Source organism: Fistularia commersonii, chromosome 3, assembly GCF_037954325.1.
Source record: "Fistularia commersonii isolate RoL2024-O1a breed Wild chromosome 3, RoL_Fcom_v1.0, whole genome shotgun sequence".
In the NCBI taxonomy this organism is placed as follows: domain Eukaryota; kingdom Metazoa; phylum Chordata; class Actinopteri; order Syngnathiformes; family Fistulariidae; genus Fistularia; species Fistularia commersonii.
In genome coordinates this window covers 6,185,795-6,200,577 of record NC_141286.1, presented here as the reverse complement: position 1 = coordinate 6,200,577, position 14,783 = coordinate 6,185,795, and the positions used below count along the sequence as shown (strand labels likewise).

The 14,783-nt window shown below is 40.3% G+C and overlaps 2 protein-coding genes across 2 annotated transcripts; one reads left to right on the top strand and one right to left on the bottom strand.

Annotated features, from left to right (window-relative positions):
* Positions 1–977: 977 nt before the first annotated feature.
* Positions 978–3,013, bottom strand: timm8b (translocase of inner mitochondrial membrane 8 homolog B (yeast)). Its single transcript, XM_086178526.1, has 2 exons — positions 2,777–3,013; positions 978–1,554 (listed from the first exon to the last, which is right to left on the bottom strand). The coding sequence occupies exons 1-2, from the start codon at positions 2,876–2,878 to the stop codon at positions 1,387–1,389; spliced, it is 270 nt and encodes an 89-aa protein (XP_086034652.1). The 5' UTR covers positions 2,879–3,013; the 3' UTR covers positions 978–1,386.
* Positions 3,014–3,914: 901 nt separating this feature from the next.
* sdhdb (succinate dehydrogenase complex, subunit D, integral membrane protein b) lies at positions 3,915–14,692 on the top strand. The gene is made up of 4 exons (XM_086142757.1): positions 3,915–3,985; positions 5,420–5,530; positions 10,144–10,294; positions 13,107–14,692. Exons 1-4 carry the CDS (start codon positions 3,937–3,939, stop codon positions 13,270–13,272), a joined length of 477 nt encoding a protein of 158 aa, XP_085998883.1. The 5' UTR covers positions 3,915–3,936; the 3' UTR covers positions 13,273–14,692.
* The last annotated feature ends 91 nt before the right edge of the window (positions 14,693–14,783 follow it).

The following is a 14,783-nucleotide window of genomic DNA, read 5'->3' as shown; positions in this document are numbered from 1 at the left end:
CCAAATATTTAGGCTGACAATCATTCACTCACTCATTCAAGGAAATTTTCCCATTATTTTTCCAATTAACCTGCTGCATGTTTTTGGACTGTAGGAGGAAACCAGAGAACCATGAGCTTTCGGGAGATCGAGGGGATCCGTGGGGGGAAGAGCATTGTAGACCGGCCCTCGCGCTTCATTTACTACCCGAGTTACAGCTTCCCTGGCACGGCTGCAGAGGCCCTGCTGGATTCCTACATCTGCTCAGACAACTCCGGGGGACTAGCGAGGGGGACCTGATGGAGGTGGTTCTGGAGGACTTGGTGATGATGCGCGGAGAGTACATCAGGCCTCTGTGGACGGGAGGATTGGTGAAGAAATGGGTCTTGGATCCTTACTCTCTGGGAGCCTTCGCCCTGTTCACGCCCTAACAGTCCCAGTACTTTTCCAGATTGAGGGTCGTGTACATTTCGTGAGAGAAAACACAGCCAGGCCTCATGGCTGGATAGAAACGTCCATAAAATCTGCTCTCATAGCAGCCAGAAAAATTAGCAGCCTCAGAGTTTAGTCATTCTTTGTATAAAATGAGCACAATCATGGATTTTAACATTTTTAAATCATCCTTAGATGAGGGTCAGCAGTTTCATTCATCCTGGGATCCAGGAGAAACAACAGAACAAAAACAAAAGTAATGGGGATTTAATTTTATCATCTTTTGTATCTCCTGGATAGCCTTATCTTCTATGAAGTGTTTTTTGTTTTGTTTTTTTATAAATAATTTTTCTGTTTTTGTCTAATAAATAATTTTGCATTCATTTTTTATTATTATTTGGGCTGTACTAGGGGACTGAGAATTTCTGTCTTCACAAAACAGAGAGAAGGAGAAAATAGAACCCAATATATAATCTACATTTTCTGACATCAAAAAAAGTTAACTATCCAACCATCCATGGACCAAGATGAACAGAAAATAGAACTCCAATTATTTTCTTTGTATATACTGGGATACAACCATTTATTCACATTTCGTTTTAAAAAAACTTAAAATGCATGTATGTATGATTTTCAGCTCACAAGCACAGAGGGAACATCTTGATCGTATTGTGTCAACAGTGTTTCTTTTTCTGGCTTTTTATGTAGCATTTGCTGAGCCATATGCCATAAGGTCTCAAGTATTAGTTCACATCATCTACTTGTGTGACCGTTCTCTTGAAAAGTGAAAAACTTAAACTTAGTAGCTGCACAAGGATTGTGTCCGATAAAACAGTGTCTCTTGCTTTTAACCTTATTTTCAGTTTCTGAGGCAGAACGGTCCAAGAGAAGTTGCTTGTGCGTCCAAACTCATACCGCTGGACTCAGGTGTTTAAGACGATAAATTCAATCCCCAAAGGCACCTGAGAGCCAGCATTAATGTGCACCCTTCTGTACCATTTGAGTGAAGCGGTTGGTGATAGTCAGGGTGGTGTCAATGAATCGCTCTACGCAGTTCACCAGGCATGTCTCTGTGCGGTAGTCCAGCTTGGAGCCGGGGCTGTCCACGCACTTGTCCCAGCAGACGTCCGTAAAACTGTGCACCTGGAACACACAGAGAAAGCTGGTTGACACCATCTCCAATACGCTTTGCTCAAGCGGTGATCTTTTCAGATGGCTGATTTAATTATTCCCTTTGTGATTACCGTGACTGATTTAGTGGCCAACTTAAACATTATGTATTAATAGATGGGATCCATAATAAATGAATGACTATCTATTACACGATGTCCCACTCTTACTTCTTAATTTTTAAGGCACTTTAATGCTGAGCACTTTATACACGTCTTCTTTGTATTTAAACGGTTTTCAGAAAAATCAGCTTTTTTAAATATCAATCATCAATCATTATTTCTTTTATTTTTTTTAAGACTTCGTGTTCAATTGTACACAGTCTGTTTATTTTGCACCTTTATCCCAATTTGCATATTCTCTCTACTGTGACCATTTGAACACTTTTCTCCCCTGTAATGCCGTTGTGGCAATTGAATTTCCTTGATGTGGGATCAATGAAGTCTGTTTTATTTTACAGTGGCATCAAACTCAAACTTTCATTCAAACCTAAGGGAGTACCTCAAGTGCTATCGCTATGACAACCTAAGTAGCAGCACTCAAAAGCCCGTGATGAAGACCACATTTGAAGAAAGATAATTTGTCATTGAGTGGCTTATTCCCGTATACAGAACTTTTTAACTTTATTCTCCTCATTTTAGAGTAATGTTGAATATTATTTGGTTATGGTTATGAGAACGCAGGTCTTTGACAGATTGGTGTGACAAGATAACGATGGACTTTAGGTTTAGTTGAATTTTCTTTAACTGGGATGTCTTATAAGAATTATGGCCGCAACATTATCGATCATTGAATATGATAACAGCCCTCTGGTGTCAAACTGCAGGCCCGGTTGGGCTCAGTCCACTGTTCAGGCAAGAAGATAACGCCTTGTTGACAGGAAAAATTTCAATCTCAATCTCCCAGCAGGTCATGCCTATTTTTGAGTGTTTGTTGCAACAAACTGAAAATCATTGACCAGAAAAACCGTTTGGAAACGGTAATTTAGCCGGAGACCTGTGTTGTCAGGATATAGCAGTATAAATGTTCTATTTAAGCTAGCATATATCTTTCGGTGTTTCCGCTGAAAATGCTTCCGTCGAAATGTCACAGCATTTAGTAATAAAAAAGTGAATAAATAAAACCCAATAGGATCTTTACGGTTTAGCGTGTGGCCTCACATACATGCTGGCTAGAAATAAGTTAGCATACGAACCTGCGCCTGGAATTGGGCTTTCTGTTGCTCGACAGCGATCATACGCTGCAGCTCTGTCGCCTCCGCTTTCTCCGACGCATTAAAATTGTCAAAGTTGTCCATTGTGTTCTTATTCAGCCGCGACAGGTCTCAAATGTTCCAAGTATTGCCGGATTGACCTTCGGTTCACCGGTAACGGGCTAGCAAGGTAACTGTTACACGCCACCGATGAACCAAATGTGAGGCTGAGCCGCAGAGAACGGAAATCGCTGACGGTCACGTGTGTAGATCGGTGAACTAAAGATGACGCAATAAGTGATGTTTCCAAAGATCGTTCAATTTAAAAACATTCACTCACACTTACAGATATACAGGCGCAATTACTTCAAGTCCTATGTGTGTATGATATACTATAAACATATTTTTATATATATATATATATATATATATATATAGGCTGGTATTTTCAACTTTGCCATGAAGCCAATTTCATCATTTGTTGACGGCTCCCTGTTTTCATGACACATGTGATAAATCAAACAATGGCAAAACAAACAAAAAAAAAATGGAAAATACAAATTTTCTGGCCACTGTGTATTTGTCCATTTTTTTATTGACAGTTTCAAAACACACACAATAAAACGTTCTTGAATTAAATGTACTAAATTTGAAAAATAAGCTGGAATTTATAGAATATGGCTAGAAGAGAAGAATAGAGTAGAATAGAATAGCCTCTCTTGGTACTGCAGAACACAACAAAATTGGAATGCTGCTTCATTGGTGTAGAAAATAATAATAAAAAAACAAAACAAAGGAAAACACGACACCTTTCTGCACAATGTAATAATAAATAGTGAATAAAATGAGATACAATAAAGTGAGAGTAGTTCTTTTTTTCTTTCATTTTTTCTTTCTTTCTAAATGCAAGAGACTCACAAGTAAAGACGCCTAATTATTATTAGTTACGTAGTCAAAAAATCAATGATGCAATTACTAGTTAAGTGACTTGGAAAAGGCAGGCAGAACCAGAAAAATAATTGCATGATCGTGATTTATTCAGTGAAAGTCCCGCTGACGCCCCGGTCTGTCGCAGAGTGAACCATCTGTTCTTATATCGCATCTTTGGCAAAAAGATGATTTCACATCCGGGTAACGGTGGTGACCTTGGTTGGTTGATCATCATGGCGGCTATCGTTAGGTTGAGTTCTGTCTGTCGCAGGGGAGTCAAACGTAAGAATTTATTTCTTTTCTCAACATTTATGTCCTCTTTGAATACGTCTGCTCATATCATGTTGGTACTGTGACCCCAGATTGTTTTGACTGGCAGGCGTATATTTGGTTTTATGTAAATAAATCACGTCAAACAGGCGTGCTATGAGGATACTTTCAAGTTCACGACTCCTCTTCGAGTTTACAGTAGCATACAAGATAATGACCACTAGAACCCTGTCAGTTAGACCAGTTTTAGATTTCATAAAAGTAATCTGATGCGGCATATTAAAGTGTTGAAACTGATATTTGCCACCACAATGACACTCATTATCCGCGATGATAGTGCTCGCATGACTTCATTCAAGGACCCCTCTTTTAAATTTCCTATGTGATTTAATGTGTTGCTCTCTTGGGAACATAATGCAAACACAATCCCGCCCTACAGAATGGGCAGGAAAACAAATATGTAAAGACTGATAATTACAACGTAGCTGCTAGTGAATAATTGAACATACGCCCGGGTGTGATTGGATAAGCAAGAATTGTTTTTATACTTTGAGATCAGATAGACTGATGTAAAAAGGGGCCATTCAAGGTAAAACCCGGTTGAATTTAACTGGTGCATGGTGAGATATCCAAAAATTCAGATAATTACTTATTCGGGTTGTTTGTCGTCTGTCAGTTTACCTATATTTTAAGTATGTATGTGTGTGTGTATATATATATATTATACCCAGTTTACGTACCTTAGCCTTTAACATGGGATTGTTATTGGTTATACTGCTGCCATAAAAGCAACCTTTAATACTTTAATGTCATCATGAAGTATTGCTTTGATTACCTCAGGGTTTGTTATGTGCCAGCAAATTATGCAGCTTACACAGGTGGAATTGCTTGTAATGTGCAAAAATCTGTTGTTGTTGTCTTTTCTTTTTAACGTTACTATATTGGTCCTGATGGTGAAGAACAATATGACGACTTTGAGACATTCTGTAATAATTTAAGGTCATAATTGCAGGCATGAACAGTTCAAGGTTACGAGAAGAGAATGATTTACCATTTTACTCTTCGAAGCTGCATTGTATCTCACTGGGCCTTTGGTAGTGGAGACTAATACTCATTCAGCGCTAAATTGAGATGCAGCAAAATGAAGAGGCTAAATGTACATCAACATATAGCTAAGGGCATTGTATGGAAAGCTGGTGACACAAGTGTCAGACTCTGACATGATCAGAAATGATTCAATATGAGCGAAATAACATCCAGAGGCTTCCACCGTAAAGTGAATGACCAAGGACTTGAGGTGTAGCATTAGTTGCATTTGTGACTGTGTGGAGTTACTCACAGTTTAAATAGTAATTTCAGTGAAAACCAGGAAGTCAGTATACTATTTGTGTTCACACAAGACCAATAGATAATTTCTCTGTTTATTTTTCTCTACACCCTCCTCAGCTCTGTTCTACCAAAGCTCTCTGCTGGCTCGGCCGCTGGTTGTACCCCATAAATCCCAGGAGCAGCCCTACCTGCTGACGGCACGGATTCATGCATCACAGGCCTTAAGTGGTCAGTCAGATAAGTTGAATTGTATAAATGTGGACACTAATAATAAACCAAATTAGGAGATTGTGGGTCGGTCTATAAGATATAATTCAAAAGATGGACCCAATAGAACCCCCTCCCCCACACACACCAGTAAGAGTCTTTTTTTATCATGTATCATGATGAAATACTGTGATCTCTTTGACAATATATGTCGCGTGGGTTTTACTGCTTTCTACCCTTCTTGCAGTAATGAAATCAAGGATTATCTACTTGTCATTTCCTGATAGCTGGTCCTTTGGTACCTTTGAGCACCATTTGGGGGGGGCAAGTAATGTCATTTTGAGAATTACGGCATTGCCTCATTCCTTAAGTGCTGGTTCTCGTAATGTTTTTTTTTTTTTTAACACAGCAGTGTGCTGTTTTGACTTGTTTTAAGTAAAAAGAAAAGAAACACTGTCCTGGAGTGACACTCGTTAATTAAAAACTGAAGTCTCGCACAGTCAAATAAACTAGGACTCATAGGGTTGGAAGATCTAAAAAATCTGATATTGTTATTTCAGTGCCTCATTGCAAATCAGTTTCTTACTTCAATGTCCATGCTACACGTCAGTTGTCATCGAGCTCCATCCAATGCATACATGTATTTAGATGACCTGTCGCGATATCTGCTGTCGATTGTAGAAATGCTCAAGTTGTAAGAATACACGCCAGTGCCCTTGATCTCACCATTTGACCGGTACTTTTTTGTGATCCTGATTTAGAACCGCAGATGAGTGAGACGGTTTCGGCGCCTTGACACTTGGTTCATGCAGGGTCAGCCGTTGCCTGCTATTCATGTTTGTGGCCTGGTGGCTGCAAGCTTTGTCTTAGAAGACCCAATGTTTATTTCAAGCACACGCTCACTTACATCCCTCGTTGGGTTTGGACGTTTATTTCATTCATGACCTTTGGCATTTTAAGAACACAGCCAATTTTTAGCATGGTAGTTTACCTCTCTATTTTTGCTCTGCTGAAGTACATTTCCTGAGAAAGGGAAATTCTAGCAATGCTGCTTAAGCATAGTCAGCCCATATTCTAAGACAAAGGGCCTTCTAGATATGAAATCACTGTGAGACAGAATCAATCAATGAAATTGACAGATGCCTATGAAATGGTTTGTGGGTAGTAAATGAATGAGTACCTGAGCCTTTTTCAGTACTTTTTTTAATAACTTGTGCCTTTTCTGTTGGAACTCTTTTTGGATGGAGTATGCTTTCACTGAATGTGGGGTTTCACCTAATGTCTCGAAGTCTTGTTCCCCTGTTTCTTTTTACTCAAGTCATTATTTCCAAAGCACTAACGTCAAAGTCTGACTATTTTTCCTCCTTAACAGTACCTCATGGCACAAATAGAAAAACTAGAACATTTCAACCCGGCCTGTTTTTTTACACTGCGCTGAAGTAGAGTCTGCCGTGAGGCAAAAAATCTTAAATAAGTGTTATTAGAATTTTATTGTTATGAAAAGTATCATTGAGGCAATAAGATCATTACATTATTGTTGCAGATGAAAAGTTTTCACAATACAATTAAGAAAACTTGCTTGGTGTTACAATTTTAAGAATATTTTATGAAGATGTCGACAGATATAGATGACAGTAGGGATATAAATCTCACTTGAATCAACACTTCTTTTAATATTCAATCATAGACGAAGGGGAAACTGTGAAATTGTGCCAATATAGTTAGGCCCAGAAATACTTGGACAGCGACACAATCTTCATGATTCGGGCTCTGCATGCCACCACATTGGATTTGAAATGAAACAACTACAACAGAATTGAAGTGTAGACTTTAAGGTTTAACTCAAGGGGTTGAAATGATTAAACATGTAGGATATATATATATATATATATATATATATACACACACATATATACTTGGACAAATAAATGTACTCCTAAGTAAAATGTTACTTTTCAATATTTTGTTGAGAATCCTTTGCAGGCAATGACTGCCTGAAGTCTGGAATCTATTGACATCACCAAACGCTGGGTTTCTACTTTGTAATGCTTTGCAAGGCCTTTTCTGCAACTGTCTTCAGTTGTTGCTTGTTTGTGGGTCTTTCTGCCTTAAGTTTTGTCTTGACCTAGTGAAATGCATGCTCAATTGGGTTGAGATCTGGTGATTGACTCGGCCATTGCAGAATATTCTTCTTTGCTTTAAAAAAACTCCCGGGCTCTTCTGCAGTATGTTGTGGATTATTGTCCATCTGTACTGTGAAGCGCCGTCCAATCAACTTTGCTGCATTTGGCTAAATCTGAGCAGAAAGTATATCCCTATACACTTCAGAATTCATTCGGCTTCTTCTGTCTTCTGTCGTATCATCAATAAACACATGTGACCCAGTGCCATTGGAAGCCATGCATGCCCGTGCCATCACACCGCCTCCACCATGTTTTACAGAGGATGTGGTGTGCTTTAGATCATGAACTGTTCCGGTTCTCTGGTACAGGTTAATCTCAGTCTCATCTGTACAAATAATGCCCTTCCAGAACTGGGCTGGCTTCTTCAGGTGTTTTTTGGCAAAGTCAATTCTGGCCTTTATATTTTTGTGGTTGATTAATGGTTTAATGGCTTGTGGTGAATCCTTTTCATTTCCTCTCATGAAGTCTTCCCTTTATGGTACACTTAGTTATTCACTTACTTCCTTGAGAGTGGCTTTCACGTCAGTGGATGTGGTGAAGGGGTTTTTCCTCACAACAGAAAGGATTCTGCAATCATCAACCCCCGTTGTCTACAGTGGGCGTCCAGGCCTTTTTGAGTTCCCAAACTCACCAGTGCCCTCTTTTTTTTTTTCTCAGAATGTACCAGACTGTTGATTTGACCACCCCTAACGTTTCTCCTATTTCTCTGATGGATTTCTTCTTTTTTTCAGCCTCAGGATGGTCTGTTTCACCTCCATTGAGATCTCCTCTGACTGCATGTTGTGTGTTCACAGCAACAGCTTCCAAATGATAATGCTACACCTGCAATCAACTCCAGACCTTGTAACTGGTTAATTGATGACAGGTTACTAAGGGAAGAGCCCATGCAGCCTTTTTTTTTTTTTTCTTTAACTACTGAGTCAATTGTCCAGTTACTTTTGGTCCCTTGAAAAAGAGGCGGTTGCTCCAATTTGGATGTGAATACTCTCAAATTACAGCTGAGGGTCTCAACTGTAAGCCCATATTGATTACATAATTGTAATCTGAATATGTTTTCATAAACAGCTATAATAACAAAACTTGTGTTACCGTCTAAATATTTCTGGACCTAACTGTAGTACAAAAGCCGATTATTTTGAATTTGATGCCGGCAACACATTCCAAAACAGCTGGGACAGAGGCAGCAAAAGACTGGGGTAGCTTAGGAATGCTCAAGTCACTCAACCATTGTCAGTTAATGCAGTCTGTTGCTGGATCTACAAATGCAAGTTAAAACCATAGCATGCAAAGTGAAAGCCATAGGCCAACAATACCCAGAAACGCAGCTGGCTTCTCTGGGCCCGAGCTTATCTGAAGTGGACTGATGCGAAATGTAAAAGTGTACTGTGGCCTGATAAGTCTACATTTCAATTTTTTTTTGTTAACAATAGACATCATGTCCGCCGGGTCTAAGAGGAAAAGGACTGTCCGGATTGTTATCAGCGCAAAGTTCATAGGCTGTAATGGTATAGGGGCGTGTTAGTGGTACATGAGGTACTTGCACATCTGTGAAGGCATTAATGATGAAAGATACATACAGGTTTTGGAAGAACATGTGCTTTCATCCAAGCTTTTTCAGGGACGTCCCTGCTTATTTGCCAAACCACATTCTGCATGCATGACAACAGCGTGGCTTCGTAGTAAAAGAGTGCGGGTATTAGACTGGTCTGCCTGCAATCCACACTTCTCCCCTATTGAAAAAACGTGTGGTGCATCATGAAGCGCAAAAGATGAAAACAGAGACCCCGGACTTTTGAGCATCTGAAGTTGTACATAAAGCAAGAATGGGAACAAATTCTATTTACAAAGCTTACACAAATAGTGTCCACAGTTCCAAAACACTTCTTGAGTGTTGTTAAAGGAAAGGCGATGCAACACAGGGGTAAAAGTGTCCCAGCATTTTTGGAATGTGTTGCTGACATCAATTTTCAAAATTAGTGAATATTTGCAATAAACATGAAAGTTTATCCAGTTGAACATTAAAAATTTCATCTCTATAGTGTGAATATGATTTGAAATGATTGAAAATCATTTGCCAATCATTGTAGTCTGTTTTTACTTACATTTTACACAAAGTCCCAACTTCCTTGGAATTGGGGTTTGTACATAAAGACAAAATTGTCGTCAGAACATTAACCATTGCAAAGTACACTATGAATATAAGTAATAATAATTATTATAATATAGATGTTAATTTTACTTTGAAATCTGCCCAAAGACGTCCGTCAGTCCCCCTGCCAACCTGTCTATCAACCTGTGACTTATTTTGCTCTCTTGTGATGCCCTCGGGTTTCTCTTTGTTTTAATTTTCTTCCCACCCGGTTCTGACCTGCTCATTGTTCGCAGCAGTCAACGGAAGTTCATGGAGCTGCGGTTCTGTCTGTAACTGTCATCTTTTTTTTTGTCATTCAGCCGGTTCGGGCTCCAGAGCTGCCTCGCTGCACTGGACGGCGGAGCGAGTGCTGAGCATCCTACTGCTGGCCATGGGGCCAGTTGCCTACTTTAGCCCCAGCCCTGCCATCGACTACTCCCTGGCTGCTGCCCTCACCCTTCATGGACACTGGTAAGGCAAACGCTCAAGCGCCCGAGTGTTTGGACACAAAAAAAAGAATGAGATCCCAGTGTGAGCACATATGCATCGCCGGTTTCTTCATGATTGGTCTTGGATTTGCCAGAAACATACTCTGTTTGAGTGGTCAGATATAATCTGCAGAACATGCCGAAGTTGTACTTTCCTCAGCAAACTCAAAAGTATTGTGAGTTTGCTCCGGTCCAAACCCTCAGGGTTCGTTTCTCAGCTTGTACATAGGTCGTAACATCTTTTTGCAATTATTATATCATATCGTTATAATTATTATAAAAATAGCAATGAAACATAGAAATTAAAAGTGATCAAGAATTAGTTTTTATTTTACATTATTATGGTACATTCATCAATTTGTAAATTATTCCCCATAGAAATTCATAAGGTGACTTTGACTTTGAGAACAATATGGCTTATTACACTACCGGTAATAGTTAAAAATATTTTATACATATTCAAATACTTGGACTATAATAATCACATTTGGAATAAAGGTGTACCTGGAACCCTTTTTTCTTGTTTGATATCTGAAAGTCGAAGAACGTCTGTCTGTTAAGTACTGTTTGCATGGATGTATCAGAGTATGACTATTATATTTTACAGTAACCTCTTACTTCAGAAATATGTTCTTCCTCCATCATCAGCTATTGAACTAAGATCAAAGTGAAGTTATGGGCTTCTGGGCTCTTGTTGTGGCCAGAGGTCACAATATCCCTGTATTTCCAACCACCCACACTGACATGTCTGGTTTGGTTGGTGAGAATCACAGAACCTCATCACAGGATGCCTGTTATTCCCGTTTACTATTCATAGTTTCGTTCAAATGAATGTCACCAGAGAAATCTTTTTGTGGTGAATAAGGATCCCGTTTGTGCTTTGAGTCTTAAAATGCTTCCACTACCATGTATTTAAGACATAGTTTTACTTCCCTTTACCCTTCTGTCTGCCTCCATCAGATGACATACTGACCAGTCTATAATTCCTCTTCAGGTGGGGGATCTCATGAAGTGCCCAGTAGAGTTGCTGTTCTGCCTCCTGTCCTCGTAAAACCCATAAAGTAACATAACGTAATATCACCGGGCTGAATTTCAATAGTAAAAATAAATAGCAGGATGTTAGTGCTGGGAAAAATCTGGTTCGACTTTCAAAATTGATGAGTCCTCCGTTGGTGTTCCGGAACTAGTGAAGTTCCCCGTCGGCAATGCAGAGCCACCGTCCTGTTCTTGAGACATTCGGTATTTTCATTTGTGTGCAGAATTTATCCCTTCAGGAAAAGTTGACTCATCAATTTAGTGAACACACATGTAGTGGCCAAGCCTGCGGTTTGTCTGTGGATGCTGGCGGGGAAGGGAAAAACACTTTTCCTACTTTCCAGACCAGGGGATTCAAACCTGGAACCTTTCAGATATACAGCTGCCCAGAGTGCCTTCAGATGTCAAAGGGGGAATTTTTTTCAGTTTCACCTGTTTTTCCACTGACAGGGTAGGGCAAACTCAGCCATCTTGTTATGTTTTCCGCCAAAGTGTATCACTCTGGTGCAGCCTGTGCCCCACCCCTACTCTGGTCTGTTGCGGCGCTTGATTGCAGACCTACGAAAGGCAGCTCAAGCTTAGTGTCGCAAAAATGTGCTCTTCCATCAGTCAGGGTGCAGACCCAACAGCGTGGCAGGTGCGGGCCGCAAATCCTAGTCATGAGTGGCGATAAGTCCCCTTAAGCTTCAGCTTTCGGGGCAGGTGGGCAACGTGAAGGATCGGGCCGCGTCCGCTTCGACCAAAACCAGCGAGATGAAATGCCTTGATGTCACTCAGTGGCGGCGGTGCATTGAGCTGAAAATGAGAAGGTTACTAAGTTTTCCTCTCTTCAACCGATGACGGGGGGGTCTACGCCTAATAGGATTTCACCGCGAGGAATGCTGAGGCTGAACCAACCTGACCAACCTTTCCAGTCTTGACACAGGCAGTAAAATTGATGGTTTCACTTCTCTTGTGGAAAAACATCCTGATGACTTTGGACTTATCACTGAAAAAAAAAACAGCATTGCACTGACAACTTCCCCGTTTACACGAATACGTTGTCGAGAAAAAACAAAGGGAGCGAGGAAAATGTTGGAGTTGGAGGGCACTAGGTTTTTATCAGACTTTTTGATGTTTCCATTAGATAGCCCAATCGTCTAGGAAGCAAACAACACTTCTTAAATTGAGCGACACTTGCCCTGACTAATTTAAGTTTGCATTACAAACGTCTTGTTTGCAATGCTGACGCACCCTGCGTTGGCCGTAGAAGCTGCCTGCTGATGGACTACAGAGTTCTGGATCGATATTGCAATATTTTTGTCAGACGTTGGCGGGGAAATTTAGAGATGCGAGCTCAGAGCAGACAGTTGCTCAGTGACCAGTCACCAGCCAGCTTCCTAAGGCTCACCCGTGGTTCACGTCACAACACAACCAAGTCTGGAGCGCAGGACCCCGAAAAAAACATTGTATTTTCAAATAAATAAAATAAAAATTATTTTGAATTATTACATTTTAATTTTGTTTTGTCATTTGAGCATTTAGTGTTTTATAACAATATATATATGTATATTTTTTTTAATAAGTGCTGCTCCAGGGTAGCACCCGAGAGCCACGGATGGCTGTTTCGGACGGAATTCAAAGAAGTTTCTTTTGAGTTTTGTTACTTTCCCCCCCCCCCCCCCCCCCCCCCCCCCCTTCATTATGTGTATCATTTGATGACAGCGAATCAGTCATAAATTGGACTCATCCTTTTATTTATTCATTTATTTATTGAACAGGGGTATCGGACAGGTGTTGACAGACTACGTTCACGGGGACACCAAGGTCAAGCTTGCCAACGCAGGGCTCTTCCTCATGTCTACAGTCACCTTCGCTGGTCTCTGCTATTTCAACTACAATGACGTGGGCATCTGTAAAGCCGTCGCCCTTCTATGGAGCAAATAAACATGAGCATGGACTGGGACGTTTGGGAGGAGCAGCTGGGGGACACTAGGGCGGGAGTCATCCCGTCCCCGGCAGATTGTACAAATTCACAATGTTCTATGTAAATTCTTATAAATATCATTTTGACAATATTTCAGTGATTCAGCTGTGTGTAATTGTAACAGACATTGTTCAGGTGTGGTCTTTGTGCAATCCCCTCTTGGTTACAAGAATAATTTTCATGATGTCCTCCGACACGGGGGATTAGCTTGTGAGTCCTCAATGTGGACTTCCAACTCAGGCTTAGTTCCCCTGTAGATTTAAATTGACATGTCCGGTTCTCAAGTGCGTCGGTATTTCAATCACACCTATAAGACAAAATCTGTGTTTTGGGAGAATTTCAACGGAAAATGTGTCACAAAATAAGAGCCGTTTGACATTCATTTGTTTTGTTGGTTCTCTTTGTGTCCAGACTGCTAACTTGGTTGTTTCATCGATATTTTACATAGCTTTCTCTCTTAAACCCACCTGGAGTAGCTGGACAGCACAAGATATGTGAGCAGTGGTGTGAGATTGCATCATCCTGTACACACACACACACACGCACACACACACACACACACAGACACACCTCAAGATTCTATTAGGTTTCTTGGTATTTGTGATTTCCTGTGCTTGACTCACCCATATGTAGGACGGGATCAAGCAGAGGTTAAACCGGTTGGCGCAGCTGGGGGTTGCTCTAGAAAAAGCTTTTTTTTTCTCTTTTTTAGCGTGGTCAGATCATCAGATCCACGATGCATCATACACACAGGTCACCCAGCAACACCGAGCTGACCTGCGTGTAGCAAATTCACACCCACGCAGCCAAAATGCCGTCCTGAAACAATTACGACTGACAGAGGTCAAAAATGAGTCACAGTATCTTGTATCATCAAGTCGTGCTGTACCCTCTCCTCTTTACCACTGTGCAAGTTTGGATAGAAAAGGAAAATAAAAAGATCCACACAACTTTAAAGATTTTAAATTAGTATTTATTTTGATTTTTTTTTTTTTCTTGAATGTAAAACATCAGCAACCCAATTACAAATTGATATATCTCTTTGCTCATGTGTGTTTGCTGGCACTCTATTAAAAAGTTGATGTCATTTGCCTGTTATTAACACGACCCTGCCCAGAGAACCCTTGCATCCAGTTATCGGCCTTACTTTTTCAAAACCAACAACCAGGATGGGAAGATTACAAAGTCGGAATTTTTCTGTTATCATGCAGCACGTGGCACGTAAATGTTAAGTGCAGCTTCCTACTTTTTGTTTGATTCAGCGGTTGTAAAAACGTTAAAAAGAAAAGATGTTTGTCAGTTCATTGTCATTTTGAATAATGCGCACAAAAAGTGGCAGGAGAAAGTGCCACTTGAAAATAAAGTTGGCTATACAGATTACTCGCGGTTCCGTTCTCTACATGATTGCACAAACACACACGCACACGTTGAGAAATACCAACCTTGACGAAAATCCAGTATATATTAACAG

Bases quoted from the DNA above. Each gene is read 5' to 3' on its own strand.
- timm8b (XM_086178526.1), bottom strand. From the start codon at position 2,878: ATGGACAACTTTGACAATTTTAATGCGTCGGAGAAAGCGGAGGCGACA. The intron at 1,555-2,776 runs GTTCGTATGCTA...TGTGTGTTCCAG, and splicing joins AAGCCCAATTCCAGGCGCAG to GTGCACAGTTTTACGGACGT.
- sdhdb (XM_086142757.1), top strand. From the start codon at position 3,937: ATGGCGGCTATCGTTAGGTTGAGTTCTGTCTGTCGCAGGGGAGTCAAA. The intron at 3,986-5,419 runs GTAAGAATTTAT...CACCCTCCTCAG, and splicing joins CTGTCGCAGGGGAGTCAAAC to CTCTGTTCTACCAAAGCTCT. The intron at 10,295-13,106 runs GTAAGGCAAACG...TTTATTGAACAG, and splicing joins CTCACCCTTCATGGACACTG to GGGTATCGGACAGGTGTTGA.